Source organism: Plecotus auritus, assembly GCF_963455305.1.
Source record: "Plecotus auritus genome assembly, chromosome: 13".
NCBI classification, from domain to species: domain Eukaryota; kingdom Metazoa; phylum Chordata; class Mammalia; order Chiroptera; family Vespertilionidae; genus Plecotus; species Plecotus auritus.
In genome coordinates, this window is record NC_137779.1 from 6890285 (window position 1) to 6904601 (window position 14317).

Here is a 14317-nt window from a genome sequence, read left to right on the forward strand (position 1 = left end):
TCTGCCCTCCCGTCTCAGGGGTCTCCTTCCGAGCTGGGCACCCCCTCCAGCATGGAAGATGCAAACAGTGGCCCGGACCACACTGACACCAGGGCAGCCCCCCGGCCCCACCCTGTCGCCTCCTCTGCATAACAGGCCTCTCAGAATTCACCTCTGAGCTCTCCGTCCTCTGCACGGTCTCCTCGAGGCCTGCAGCTGCTCCCTGCCCCTTTCTTCCCGGCTTGGTTGCAAAACGGTGCTCAAGATCCTTGAGGAGTCGCCTTGACCTGCTGCCCAGTAACACTGTCTTCAGGGAACCAGGGACCCCATTTAAGACGGGGCGCTCCTCAGACCAGGGCTGCCCTCTTTGGTCCACTCTGACCCCTTCCTCCGCCTCGGCCTCGGCCTTCCTTTCATGTCTTCACAAAGGCCCACCTTTGGGTCTTGGCATGAACCTTCAGCCCCGTAAGATCTGCTTAGCCACCAGGTGCAACAGCACCCGTCTTACGATGGTTCTCGGGGAAATCAAGCCGGCCTTTGAGGGCTGGTAGTTTATCCCAGAGGGCGTGGCGGTAGGGACGTGGGGGGATGAGGGAGGGAGCAGAGGACCCAGTAGAAGATGCATCAAACCAGCTGCCACAGTGGGTGCTAGAGGGGCAGGAACCAGGGCAGAGCTGACGCCAGGGTCCGGCTCAGCCCGGGTGGGGCTGCGGCACTGACTCCCCACTCCCGCCCCTCCCACTCGGGATGAAGCCCGCGCCGGAGCTCTCAGTTCTCTCGTTTGTCCAGACGGCCTCATGGCCAGGCCAGGTGGCCTTTGACAGACAGAGACACTGCCTGGCAGCTGGGAGTTGACCATAAGCCCTGGGGTGAGGAGCGTGAAGGGACGGACAGTCGGCTGCAGCCCCCAGTGGCCCGGGACAGCGGTGCCTTGTTTTAGATACGCCCCCTTGGTGTGCGCGACCACCAATGTGAACTAACTGGTTTCACCTAACAACCCCGTTTTGGTGCGTGTTGAAGGAATAAGATCTTGCAATGCGGGGTCCACACTCCTGCAGTATCAGCGTGAGAGTCACAGAGGCGGCCTTGTCCTCGGCGCCTGAGCTCTCCGGCCCCAAGCCCCACAAAGCCCCCCACAAGGACCCCTGGCTTGTGTCGCAGCTGCCTGGCCACTGAGACCCAAGTCTGTGACCCTCTGTTCTAAGTGTTGTTACCCCAATCACCCTTAAAGCAACAGACATGTGTGTCCTGCGTGGCCCGTCTTCCCTTCCAGAGCTATAATGGATTGTTCTTGCTCCCCCATCTTGACCTTTCACCCCTCATGGCCTTTGTCAATGAAAGGAACGAGGAGACCAGAGCCATAAAGCCTTATCGATTGGAAGGATTGCCAATCTCAGATTTTATTTTTAAGGAACAAGCTCCTGGTCCTGGGGAGGAAGCAAGCAAGCAGCCCCTCTTTCCTCCTCAGCTCCTCCCGCTGAAGCTCTCGTCCTCCCGCTGAAGCTCTCGTCCTCCCGCCTCACCAGCCTGCCGCATCTCCTTCCCTAACACACTCAGCGTTAACGCTTGAGTTTTGTTAATAAGTAATTAAGTCCCCTCACCATGAACTCCGGCTCCCGGCGTTTCACTGGGAGTCTCACTCAGCCCTCCAGGGAAGCTGGCATTGTTATTTATTGTTTTTGTCTCAAATCATTATTTAATCAAGAACAGGGGAAAAAGACAACCTCTCACTTACACTTTAAAATTTAATTTCAGCTGAATTCTGAGATCAAGAGGCAGCATAGCCTAATAGGTTACAAAAATACAATCAAGAAGAGAATTCCAATTAAGCTGAACAAGTCCATTTGCTGAGCTTCACAGGGCCCCGTGGAGAGAGGGCTATAAATTTCTTTTCCTTCCCTGCCATACGGGGCTGGGAATTCTCAAGTGAACCGGAGCTGCTAGCAGAGCTTTAGCCAGAGGGGCTGGTTGTTTCTTTTTAAAAAATCCTTTTGTGGCACAGACATTAAGTTTATTTTGCTTGCTGTTGTTGTCTTCCTTTGCAAACTAATTAGGAAGACAGCAAAGAATGGATTCATTGACCTGTTGGGAGTTCATCTGAGAGGAGCAGGGGATGGAGAAGGAGAGGGAGACCTGCAGGGGGTTGTGGGGAGGTGACAGAGGCCCCGGGGCTGGAGCCATTGTGCAGGGCTGGGCACCGCATTTGACCTGGGGCCCAGGGCGTGCTCTGGCCTCCTCCTGTCTTTCCCTCCAGGTGAGCAGGGGCAGCTCCAGCTTCCAATTTCGCTGAAGGCCCTCTTGCTGGCCCCAGCCCACCGGTTCTCACACTCTCAGCACGGATCCAGTTGGATGGATTTTCACCAGCCCCAACTGAAACGAGAGGACTCAGTGCAGTGGAAGGAGCTGCATTCATTTAAAGGCGCATCCTTTCTCCTGAGGCCATGCCCTCTGACCTTTTCTGGTGGGGAGATGTCACTTTCATGATAGAAAATCCTGTTTTCTTTCTCTCCTGACTCGGCAAAAGTAAAAGTTGACACTGTCATGCCACTTTCCATTGAAAACACACACAACCCACGGGTCGCACAGCCTGCCAAGCCTCAGGCTGCCCTTCTGCATGCTGGTCCCTCCTCTAAACCACAGGGCATGCTGGGCGTGGAGCCTTCCCGTCTGGGGAGAGCCCGGGGGCTTTTGCAGAATCTGCAGGAGCCTGGGCCAGGGCTCCGAAAGCCAGGCCCGCCCACGTGCTGCCCGTGGCCTCAGTTTCCCTGTTTACAAAATAAGAAGCAAATTGCCATCCCACCCTTCTCCGAGGGTTGTTCTGCGGGTCACCAGAGAGCTTGGCTGTGATTAAACCTTGCAAAGTGAGAGAAACTCCAAAAACATCACGTCGGTGTCTATCTGGAGTAAGTCCAATAAAGCCACTCTGACAACAAACAATAACGCGGGCGACACTGTGCACTGAGGGTATGGCCCAAGCACTGGGCAGTTTCCACACAGAACTGCAGCTGCATGAGGCAGGAACCTTGCCTGCTCACCCAGTACCTGGCACACAGTAGGTGCTTCATGCATGTCTTCAAATGAAGGAAGAGTTTATCTCATTCCATCTGCACGACTACCCGATTAGCCCACGGTACAGACAGGACACTGAGGCCCGGCGCAGTGAAATGACATGAGGGGGGCCGTGCAGCTACACACATGGTCTCTGAGGTTGGGCGTTCTGGGTGTGAATCTAACTTCTCCATTGAGTAGCTGCCTCTTCCTAAATTTTTCTAGGCTGTGGTTTCCTCATTGTAAAAGGGGGTATTATGGAAGCCCTTGAAGGGCTACTCGGAGAAATGAATCAGATGATACATGTACAGAGTTCAGCCTAGCACCTGGCACACAGTAGGTGCTCAGTAAGCATTAGTTATTGCTGTTACCCTGGGTCTCACAGGAAGACAAGGTCAAGAACTTTCGAGTATCCAGACCTGCCTCAGAGTCTTCATCTCTGCCCTCTATCGCCTCTTGTAGACAAACGTCATGAGACCCATTTTTATGGACCCCAAGTTCTGCTTCTTTTCTTTCTTGTTTTTTGTTGTGGCATCTGTGCAGATTTTTATTGGCAACGAGTTTGTGGCAACTGTTAGCCCAAGCTAGATTCTGGAGGAGGAGAAACAGAGCCTGCCCTTCTCCTAGGTCTAGCTTCCGCCTCGATCAGCCCCGTCCAGACTCCCTCCTAGTTACATGGCGATATGCTTCCTATTTTGTAAACAGGGCGTTCCCAAACCTTGTGGCCATCAACCTGCCATTCATTCCGTGCTCTGGCTCCCAGAGTAAGCTTCTGCGGCACAAGCCGTGATTCATACCAGCTCCCCTTCCTCCCAATTGGGCTACCTGCCTAAGTCATTTCCCCTCTCTAAGCCTCAGTTTTTATAATAATAGTATCTACCTCAAAAACCTATTCTGTGGATCAAGTGAGGAAAAAAACTGTAAAATATGTGACAGGGCCTGGCACATGGCAGTATTTCCGCCTCCCTCTGTCATCATCCATCTCATTTTGGTGAACTCCTACTCATCCTTCAAAGCCCAGCTCAAATGTTCCTTTACTTATAAAGCCCTCAGACACCAAGACAATACTGTCTGGTCCTTCTTCTGTGGTCCTACTACCCATTGTGTCTGCTTCCATCTTAGAGGTGATGTTACAAATATTCAACAATAATTGGTTTGGTGTGGATACTCCTTCCAAAGGTCACTGGCCTTGGTACTGAAGGGCTGTCCAGTATAACTGTTTAGTTGCTGGACTATAAGAGGTCCAGAAAGTACCAGAGGAGAAAGGAGATGGCTTTGTTGAATGGGGGTGGGGGAGAGGGCAGGGGTGGCAGTGGGGGGTGGAGATGGTGATGACAGGGTCTATTTATCAACTGGTGTGCAAGTATTTGAATATTTTAACAATTGAGGAGGTGCTCACCGACTCAGTCTCAGCCCTAATTACAACACTCATCTCTCTGTGTTTCAGCATTCTGTTGACTACTAGACTATGAGCTCTGGAGTTCAAAAGGAGTATTTTATTCATGTCTCTGTCTCTCTAAGGCCTGAACGAGATGGTTGAGTGGAGATAAGGAACATGAGTGAGGCTGTGAAGGGTCCCTAAGTCGTTTCCTTGGGACCCTCCTTTGGATTTAAGCTCAGGCCTAGCAAGAGGGCTTCAGGTTATCTTTAGCTCACCAAGTACGATTGCAACAAGACAGGACCCCAGATTTGCATATTCATATATGCAAATATGCCCCTTGATGTGATACACCGCCCTTGATTTTTCAAAGAGTTGTGCATATGAAATGCCTGCAGTGGAGTGGGGCAGGAACCGTGGCACAGGAGACCCTTCATGCTCGGGCCCCTGTCCTCTCCAGACCCCCACCTCCTGTCCTGGAATTGTCTCCACCCCCGACTCCAGCCTTCACTTCCTGCTTCCTTCAGCTCACTCCCGCTCACCTCTGGTTTCCCAGTTAGTTAGCCTTCTCTGCCCTAAAATAACCTCCCAAGTCCTGTTCCAGCCTGCTCACCTTCAAGCCCACCTCAGCATCCCTGCACTCATTGCTGTGGATTGTCTTACACAGTTTTCACCCGTCTGCCGCCGCCTATGAAGGTGCAGACTGCTCCTCACCCACTGGATCCCCAGACCAAGGTCAGAGCTGACCCTTCATAGATGCTCAGCGGGTAACTGGTTGATCGGAACGGATGACTGAACAGGTGATCAATGACAGTGGCGTTGCTGTTCCCTTTAACAGAGAGCTCAGGGAACATGTGGGGCCAGGACTTGGAAAACCTCTGGTCCCCCTGGCACCTCCTCTCACCTCTGCCTTTGCAGAAGAGAAGATGAGAGCGGGTCCGGTGTGGAGGGCACTCAGAGGGCCAGAACTGGGGGCATCCGATGTGCCCACAAGTCAGGCAACCACAAGTGTGGTGGGTCCAGCCGCCCTCTAGGCTGGAAGGAAACTGAAGGCAGTGGGAGCAGGGGCCTGGCTCTACGTCCCGACTCATCTGCTGTCTAGTCTGGGCCAGAAGCACACTAATCTGTGTTACAATTACCACCATGGCTGCTACCATTCCTGCTTCCACTGCTACTTCATTAGCATCAGCCATAACAGCGTTTGCACTCGCCTGCCGCAGCCTGAGATGCTTACTTACACTGACTCATTGAACGCTCACAACATACCTGTGAGGAGGTCGGCCACCTTATTATCTGAGTTTTGCAGATTTAGAGGAAACAGGCACGGCAGGTTCATGGAACCTGCTGAAGGTCCCCCAGAGGGAGGGGCGGAGCCAGCACCGGGATGCTGTTGTCATGACACCCGCTAACATGTGCTGGGCTCTGCCCTGTGCCACGCACCAGGAACGGGGGTTCACAACATGGCTTTGCTTTTGTCCTAACAACGAGGCTTCTGAAGAAGAGCCTTATCTCCACGTTTTTAACAGATGAGGAAACGGAGGCTCCAAAGGCTCCAGTAACGATGCCCAGCGTGGAGCCAGGCTTCGACCACACAACCTGACCGCGTGCTCTCACAGCTCTGACTTGCCATGGCTCGTGGGGTCACTGGCCTTCTGCGAGGCTGTTTCTTTTCCTGGAATCGGGGCGTTGTTGGGCGAGCTCTCCAGGTCCCTGCCTTCTACCCACGGACGAGCTTTCAGCTCTTCTGAGAAGGGCTGGGCCCAGGGGGACATGATGGCTTCAAGAGCCAGCAGCCATCTCGTCCCCCACCGACTGTGGGCGGACCACTTCCCCCCCGACTCCTTGGCAGACCTGTGCTGTCAGGAACCCTCCCAGGCACACACAGCCAGTTGCTCCCCGGGGCACTTTTTCATGAGGGTCATGGGGGCCACTGAATGGCTTGCCACAAACGCCATGACCAGGGAGACGGGGCTTTCACTGACTTAGAGGCATTCTTCTGTCCCTATTGCTTGGATTTTAAACTTATTTCCACCTTCGAAACAATCCCTCTGGGAGGCCATTTCCCCATTTTGCAGGTGAGAAAGCTGAGGCTGGGAGGGAGAAAAGGGATTGTCGAGCCACGCCTGGAACCGGACTCCGAACCTCTGCACACAGGGGCGTCGGAGGGCATTCGGGGAGGGCGGCATGCGGGCGCCGCACCCCGCACACAGGCACGCCCCGGAGGAGCTGGGCGGCGCGGCGGTTCCAGCCAGGGGGGATTGGGCAACACTGACCCTCGGTGACTCAGGGCGCCTTGGCTGGTGACGGAGGGTTTAGAACGCACGACGGACGGAGCCAACCAGTGTGTCAATGAGGCCCAACAAGGGGTGCCATCACCTTTTCTTCCCCGACCGCCCGGCAAGCACCTCGTTCCCTGTCTTCCTCCACTTCCTTTCAAGGGAGCAGTCATCTGAAATCGCCTGTTTGCTCGTGGCCAGACAGATGGGCCCCTCCTACCTGGCAGGTGCTCAGGCAGGCTCCCTCAGGGCTGAATCCCCTCGTCTGTCTGCCTGCCCCTTTAGCGCCTACAACAGGCCGTCACAGACTTTATGTTGTTGCATATCCCCAACCACCCCTTCTGTGAGCGTGTTTACCGCTGAGAAAACCGCGTTTCAATGAGGCTCAGGGACCTCCCCAGAGCGGCACAGCCGGAAGTGGCAACGCTGGGACCGGGTCCCCTCCACCCCGGCCCCTTGCCCAGGGGCGTCGCGGGCGCCGTCTGGTCGCAGCCCAGCTCGTCACTGCTGACGGGGCGTGTGGCCCGAGTCCACCTGCTTGTGCTCTGCTCTGTGGTGTGTACCCAGACCGCAACCTCTCGGAGCCGTTTGTTTTTTTTGTCCCATCTGTGGAAGGGACTGGGAGAGCAGCTATGCCCACCGTGCCGCCCCCCCCCGCCCCGCCCCCGGACCTCTGTGGACCGTGAGGGATGCAGGTAGGGCTGTGTTTACACAGTGAAGCCACGTCCGGCGGCAGTCAAAGAGGGGGCTGGCTGGCGTCAGAGACGTGGACTTCATTGATCAGCTGGGGTGCCCCTGGTCCCTCTAAGACCCCCTGTCCCTTCCTCCCCCAGTGGCTCCCACAGTGCCTCACACATGCGTTCCTGAAGATGTCACTCTGGAGACTGTCAAATGCGTATGTTTCAACACCCCCTGGGTATTTCCATTTGTCTAACCACCCACCCCAGCCCCGACTCCCCAAGCCGAGTGCTGCCGAAGGCTGGCGAACGAGCATTGGATGGATCTACCATGAGGTCTGAAACCAGGGGGATATCTGCCCGAAACTGAATTAACATGTGATGTACACTGCCCTGAGCTTGTGCCTCCCCCCGCCCCCCCCACCCCCCCAGGTGTCGTGGCCAAGGCTGGCCGAGGAGCCGTGCGGAATACTTACTACACCCCTGGCGGACAGGAGGCTGAGCATCTGGAGGGGCTGGCTAGGCGGGTGGCTGGACGGGGCCTGGGGGCTGGCCTTGCCGAGGGTCTTGGAGCAGCGGCGGGAGTGCCTGTGTCGAGACTTCCGCCCTTCCTCGGGGGACCGGCCGCGGTGCCTGGGGTCAGGGGAGAGAGACCTGAGCGTCTGTCCAAGGGGAGCTTGGCAGAGAGGAGGTTGAGGGTCCCACTGGATCTGAGGACTAGAGTGTTTGTATAAACTCCACGCGCATCCATCCAAACATCCCCCACCCACCCACCTGCCCATTCATTCATTCTCTCATCGTCTCACCTGTTCATTTCACAAATGTTTATTTATGCACCTGGCACCGTGTTAGGGGCTGGGATGCAGCCATGAAGACAGAGAAGGTCGCTTCCCTGATTCAGTTTAGGGACATCTGAGAGGCTGTCTGTGCGTCTGCGCCTGTATGTGACTGTGTGTCTGGGCCTGTCCGTCTGTATTTTCATGTGTTTGTCTATAAATATAACCGCAGATTTCTGTGCGTCTTTGTGTATGTGACTTCGCCATCTGTGAAACAGGCATCTCACTGACTGTCACCCGAAACTTTTTGGGGAAAATGTAGCTGACAAGTGACAAAGATGCCGCCTGCAAACCTGTCAGGCCGAGGTCTGGCCACCCTGCCCGCCGTGCCGGCCAGGGGCGCCTCTGACTCTCAGAAAGGGCACTCCTGTGGGCTCCTCACGCCCGGCGCCTCGCCCACATCGCCCAGGGAAACGGGAAATCCTGCCTTCTCGCCCCGCCCTCATCCGAACTGAATCTGACCGTGTGCAGCGTGGGGCCCGGGCACTGGTGTTTTAAAACCTCCCAAGGTGATGGCAAAGGGCAGCCAACGTGCAGAAGGCCTGTAGCCCGTGGCCTCCTGGGATGACTGAGAGAGAAATGTACGTGGAAGGGTAGCTCAGGGCCAGGCAGCGTGGGCTTGGAGAAACATTTCCCCTCCTCCTTGCTCTAGAGCAGTGGTTCTCCACCTTCCTAATGCCCGACCCTGTAATACAGTTCCTCATGTTGTGGCGACCCCCAACCAGAAAATTATTTTCGTTGCTTCTTCATAACTGTAATTTTGCTATGAATGGTAATGTAAATATCTGTGTTTTCCGATGGTCTTAGGTGACCCTGCTAGCGGTTCTCAACCTGTCGCGACCCACAGGTTGAGAACCGCTGCTGTAGAGCTTCTTTCTCATCAGACTGGGGGCAGCGGACAAGGACGTCAGATTTAAAACCTCTGGGTGACATGGACACGTAGCCACGTGGGAGAAGCACTTAAGAAAAACCAAGCGGCCGCCGGCATCCAGAAGCTGGCCTTGGTGTTCCCGCACATCAGCAACTTCAATCACAGGCCCCTCCTTCGCCCACAAAGCCCCTCCTTCTTCTGTTCTCAAGCGGCACAGCAAGGGCCCAGGTGAGGAGAAACCCGACTTGGAAGGGCCTCAGAACGAGGCACTTAGTGCTGTGTGACCTTTTATAGGTTGTTTAACATCTCTGTGCTTAGAGCAACCCTTAGCGGGAGTGCAAAGTCCAGGGCCAGACGCCCCATTCAATCCTCGTCTGTCACTCAGTAGCTAAGTGAGGAGCAAGTTCCTAACCTCTCTGTGCCTCTGTTTCCTCATCTCTAAAATGGGGGTCACCATAGCACCTATTTCCTAAGGTTGTAGGGGCCCCTGTAGCTGATAGCGGCACGGGCGCTAGGAGGCATATGTGTGGTTAGTGGTGATGACAGTGCCGGGGTGTGAGGGGGGGGTGGGCATCCCTCCGCTGGGACAGCGGCATGGGAGGCGAAGCTGATGTAACAGAAACTGGGCTCTGGGCAGCGGCTGGGTGAGGGCCCTTTGGGGCGAGGGGCTACCTGCTCTCGCAGCTGGAGGACCGGGACTCCGAGCTCTGGGATCGCGAGGGCCTGTGGTGGTGGCGGAGGCGGTGAGACTTTCGGGGCCGGCTTCGCGATCTTGGGGTGGGGGGGGAGGAAAGAGTCAGAGAGAGAGAGAGATTGAGTGATTGACCTTCTGATCGGACTGGGATGCAGTCTGATCGGACTCGTGTGACACACCTTGTCCTCTGCCAGTGTCCCTGCCAAAGTTAAGCCTCTCCCTCCACCTCACCCCATCACCCTTGCTCCCCACGGGGCACCTGGGGTCTCTCACCAGCCGTACCGCACACAAGTGAGCAGGAAGGGGGTCCTCGGGAGGAGCCGCCTGAGGACCCAGCCTCCCCGCTGGAAGCAGGCTGCCGACCACACCCTGGACAGGAGCGGCCCCTCCTGCCCCCTCTCCCTCACCTAAGGCCGGAGTCTCAGCAGCAGCCCCACGCGCCGGGCAGGCACCGCAGTGCACCAAGGTGTCAGCCCAGGGCCCGGGCTACAGGAGGAGCCTTTGCCCACAATAATGGCTTGGTGCTGGGTCTTCCAATTTCTCAAGCAAATACAGAACTATAGGGTTTTTTAATGTAAAAGATTCCTATTTTAAATGGAAGCTTGTTTTTAAAAATGACACTGTTTGGGGCAAACACACACACCTGCGGAGTACATGAGGCCTCTGGGCTGTCAGTTTGTAACCTCAGACCTGGAAATGGAGTCTAGAATCTTCCCCTGGAGTCAAAAGCCCACTCTCAGAGTGAGTCACACATCACCGATGACAAAAAGCACGGTAGCCATGACCACTGTCCCTGCACGGTATCCTGACAGCGACTTCAGCTCCTTTTCAACGACAACAAGGACCGGAACCAGCGGTGCCATTGCGGGTGCCGGAGGTTTGGGCCGAGCCAGGAGGACACGGGGGGTGGAGATGACTATCGGGGGAGCTTGATGATCTCAGCCAAGGACTCGGGACCTTGTAATGTGATAACCAGGCCACTGCCCTCACGTCAAGTCCAAACTCTGACCGGGAACCCCAAGCACCTCCAGGAGCCACCCCGTTAGCTCTGCAGCCTCCCCTGGGGCTCGAGCAGCTCCGAAATGCTTGTGTTCTGGCTCACACGTGGCCCAGGTCCTGACGGCCCCCCGACAGTGACGAGGAGGGCAGGCAGCCCGCACTGACACACTGCCGGCCAGGCATTGTGTTCCAGGCATTTTCCTTGATGGACTCGGCTGTTCCTCACGGCAACCTATGGCGCAGCTTCCCTGTTCTTCCCATTTCACAGGTGCGGAAACCCAGGCACAGAAAGTCTGTGCACTCGCCTAACCTGCAACCGACAACAGTTCCACCTCATCCTCACCCCACCCTGACACCCCCTCCTGCAGGAAGCCCCCCTCACTGCCATGCCCCCTTTCCCGTGCCAGGGCTCCCACAGCTCCCTCAGCATCCTTCTGCCACTGCTGTGCCGCGCCCGCCCCTGCCCGGCTCCTGTGCGCTGCACCGGAGCTTCCCGAGGCCAGAAGAAAGCTGGCTGCGCTCTGCCCTGGGCCCAGCACAGGGCCTGCCGACGTCAGGGCCTCACTAAGGGATGCGAATAAAAGGGGCTGACTCACCCCGGGGTCACTTGTTTACAAGCAGCCCGGATGTGGTAAGAGTGACCGTCCTGCTGGTGATTTCTGGGACTCACTCAGCTCTTGGCACTCGGGAGGGCGGTCATGTGCTGCGGGAGGCGGGCAGGCCTGATCTCAGCGAGGATCCCGCCCCGCCCTTAGGGTCGGGGCTCAGCCCCTGGCTCTGCAGCCCAGTGGGCAAGCGGGGCCGAGGGCGCAGAGAACGGCACTGTCTGTACTTGGCATGACAGCACATGCAATGCCCATGACCAATAACTGCCTCTTGACTCGCACCAGCCTGATGACCAGGAAGCCCCCAGAGCTGACTCGAAGCACTACTGCTTCCTTCTGGAGCTTTCTCCGGGCACCGTGGTGGTGGCTGAAATGCCCTCCTTTGCACTGACATTGGGTGAAGTGACCTTGGGAGCCGCAAAGCTGAGCGCCCTCCCTCTGTGCCCTGCCTTTCGTCCCATTGCCTTTGATCCTCACTTTAGAGGCCTCTTGGCAGGAGATAAAATAGCAGTTGATTGGAAAACACATGCACTAACATTTGAGGGGACAGAGTAGGTGGGTTGTAACCAAATGTGCTTTTAACTTGGCTGCGAAGTGAACTCAGCAGGAAGCGCCGACTGATGTGAATTTCTAGACCAGCTACAAACCGTGCACCCGCTGGGGTCCCAAGACGGGCAAAGGCTCACCGATACCTTGGTGCCCCGAGCTCCAGCGGCCAGGGCTTGGACTCATGTGCACCTCATGCATGTGCATGCATATGATCATGCCCCCTTACCCCTTGTGCACACACAGCACACATGTGCACAGGTAAAGACCCCCACCCCCCGCCCCGAGTGCATAATGCACACAGATATGAGCAGTGCACGCTCAGGGTGTACAATTCCCATACAATGGCAGACAGCGCACCTATGTGCATACAGTCATGCTCACGTAAGCACGGGCACATGTAATGCATTCGTATGAACACAAATACATACCACACACACACATACACATGAGGTACCCATATTGTGTACATTTATACACACAGTTCACACAAATATTTGCATGATGGGAAAATCTATAGACATTTACAAACAATGTGGGCGCTACACATACACACGCTAGATACACATAAACACAGAATACATGCACAGGAGCACCAGTTCACACACAAGGGGTGTGCCAGGCACATGGGTGCACACCCTTCACTTTCATGCACACACCCCCATCGTACAGACCACTGTGTGCCCTTACGCACCCCCAAGCCCCTGGAGCGAGTCCGCTCAGTTCTGTCCTCCCCTTCCCGCGTCCCACCCTCTCCTGTCCCCTCCCTGTCCCCATCATTGGGCAGCTCCCCAGGTGGGGAGGACCTTCCCAGAGGTCTCTACTCACTGTTTTTTGTGCCTCTTCTCTTCCCTTCTCTTGCTTTTTGGGCTGGAGGAGCTAAAAGAGAAATGAATGGCCAGTTAACTGAAAGATGCAGAATTCCAGGCAAAGGTAAACATAAACAAGTGCTTAAAATGCATGACACCCAGGGGCCAGAGAGCCAGGCTGCCGGGAGGGCTCGGAGCTAGTGGTGGGGGTGGGCGCGGACTCTTTCACCAGCAGAGACTCCGCCCACACAGGCGGGAGGTGGGGGCCGGCTTTGGTAGCTTAACACTAATAAAAGCAATGACACTACCGCCATTTTGGAGGCTTTATTATAGAGTGGACATTCTGCTTAACACTCTGTCAATCATCTCATTTTACCCTCCCCACACCTAGGGGCAGAGGGCAAGTTGAATAAGGACGCATTTTACAGATGTGGACACTGAGCCCCAGAGGAGCCGCAGTCACACAGGGGAGGGGGCGTGGCCGCACCGGGGCCCAGAGCCCACGCCCTTGGCCGCCGAGCCATCTGTATCTGAGAGAAGAGAACGGAATGTTCAGGGAGACACTCTGAAGCCTCAGCAAGCTTGGTAGATGCGGAAATGTCCTGCCCATGAATCTTCAAGCATTTGGGTTTTAGTGTCTTATTTTTTCTAAGTCAGAGGCTTGGGCTATGGACAGAATGGACAAGGATGACTCGAGGTCCCGGCGTAAAGGAACGGAGGCCCTGAGGGTCAGCGGATTTGGCCTTCAAGGCAGATGGGTTTCAGGAATCAACAAAAGGTGTGACTGGCCAGGCCCCGGGACGGGAGGGCTGGCTTCTGCACTGACATTGGACCTCGCCATGAGCCGCGGATCTGTCTTCATGCTTGAGACTCAGTGGAGGTGGAGGGTGGGGGCAGGGCCTCCCTGAAAGACCCAAGTTCAAGTTCCGGCCGCACAGCAGGTGCTGTGCGACATCGGGCAAGTGGCCCGTCTCTCGGAGACCCTTCCTCGGCTGTGACAGTGAGCCGCGGTCCAGGCGGCTGGGCCGAGTGAATGGAGGACACTGGAAACCACGTCTACTTGTTCCTGAATGGACGGAATGGCTCTGCACTTGGCCAGCCGCGCGATGTGGCTGCGTTACTGAGGAGCCACGCGCTGTCCTGACGCTGTCGGAGATCTGGGTTGACTTGGCTCTGCCACCTTCTGACTGTGTGTCTGTGGACATGCCTGTCCCAGCGCCTGTCTGAGTCTCAGTTTCTTCATCGGTAACGTGGGAACGCACCGCACAGGCTGTGATGAGGGTTCGTGGGGACTAAATACGCACACGCATGGAAAGGGCTCAGCACGGGCTCCGACGTATGGGGAGTACCCTAGCTGTGTTTGTGCGCCCCCCCCTCCCCCCCCCCCCCAGTTTCCAGTACAGTGGGGTTGCCTCCATCGCTCAGCCAGGGTCTGGGAAGGCTAGTCGGGGGGGCTGATGTTTCTCTCCACGCCCCACCCCAGGCCTCTGTCAGGGCTCAGATGAGGCTCTGGCAAGTGGGGGAAGCTCCGGAGGGGCCCTGCCAGCGCTGGTGGGGGCAGCTGTTTGCCTGGTGGAAGCTGAAAGCTGACGGAACTTT

General features: G+C 56.2%; 1 protein-coding gene across 2 annotated transcripts in view; it reads right to left on the minus strand.

Annotated features, from left to right (window-relative positions):
* SRRM4 (serine/arginine repetitive matrix 4) overlaps nt 1-14317 on the minus strand; it is a 121847-nt gene that overhangs the window by 16928 nt on the left and 90602 nt on the right. For both annotated transcript variants that reach the window (XM_080649956.1, XM_080649955.1), the window contains exons 6-8: nt 12738-12788; nt 9738-9836; nt 7835-7991 (exon numbers count right to left, since the gene is read on the minus strand). In XM_080649956.1, coding sequence (XP_080506082.1) covers nt 7835-7991; nt 9738-9836; nt 12738-12788 — 307 coding nt within the window. The remainder of the gene's footprint in view (nt 1-7834; nt 7992-9737; nt 9837-12737; nt 12789-14317) is intronic.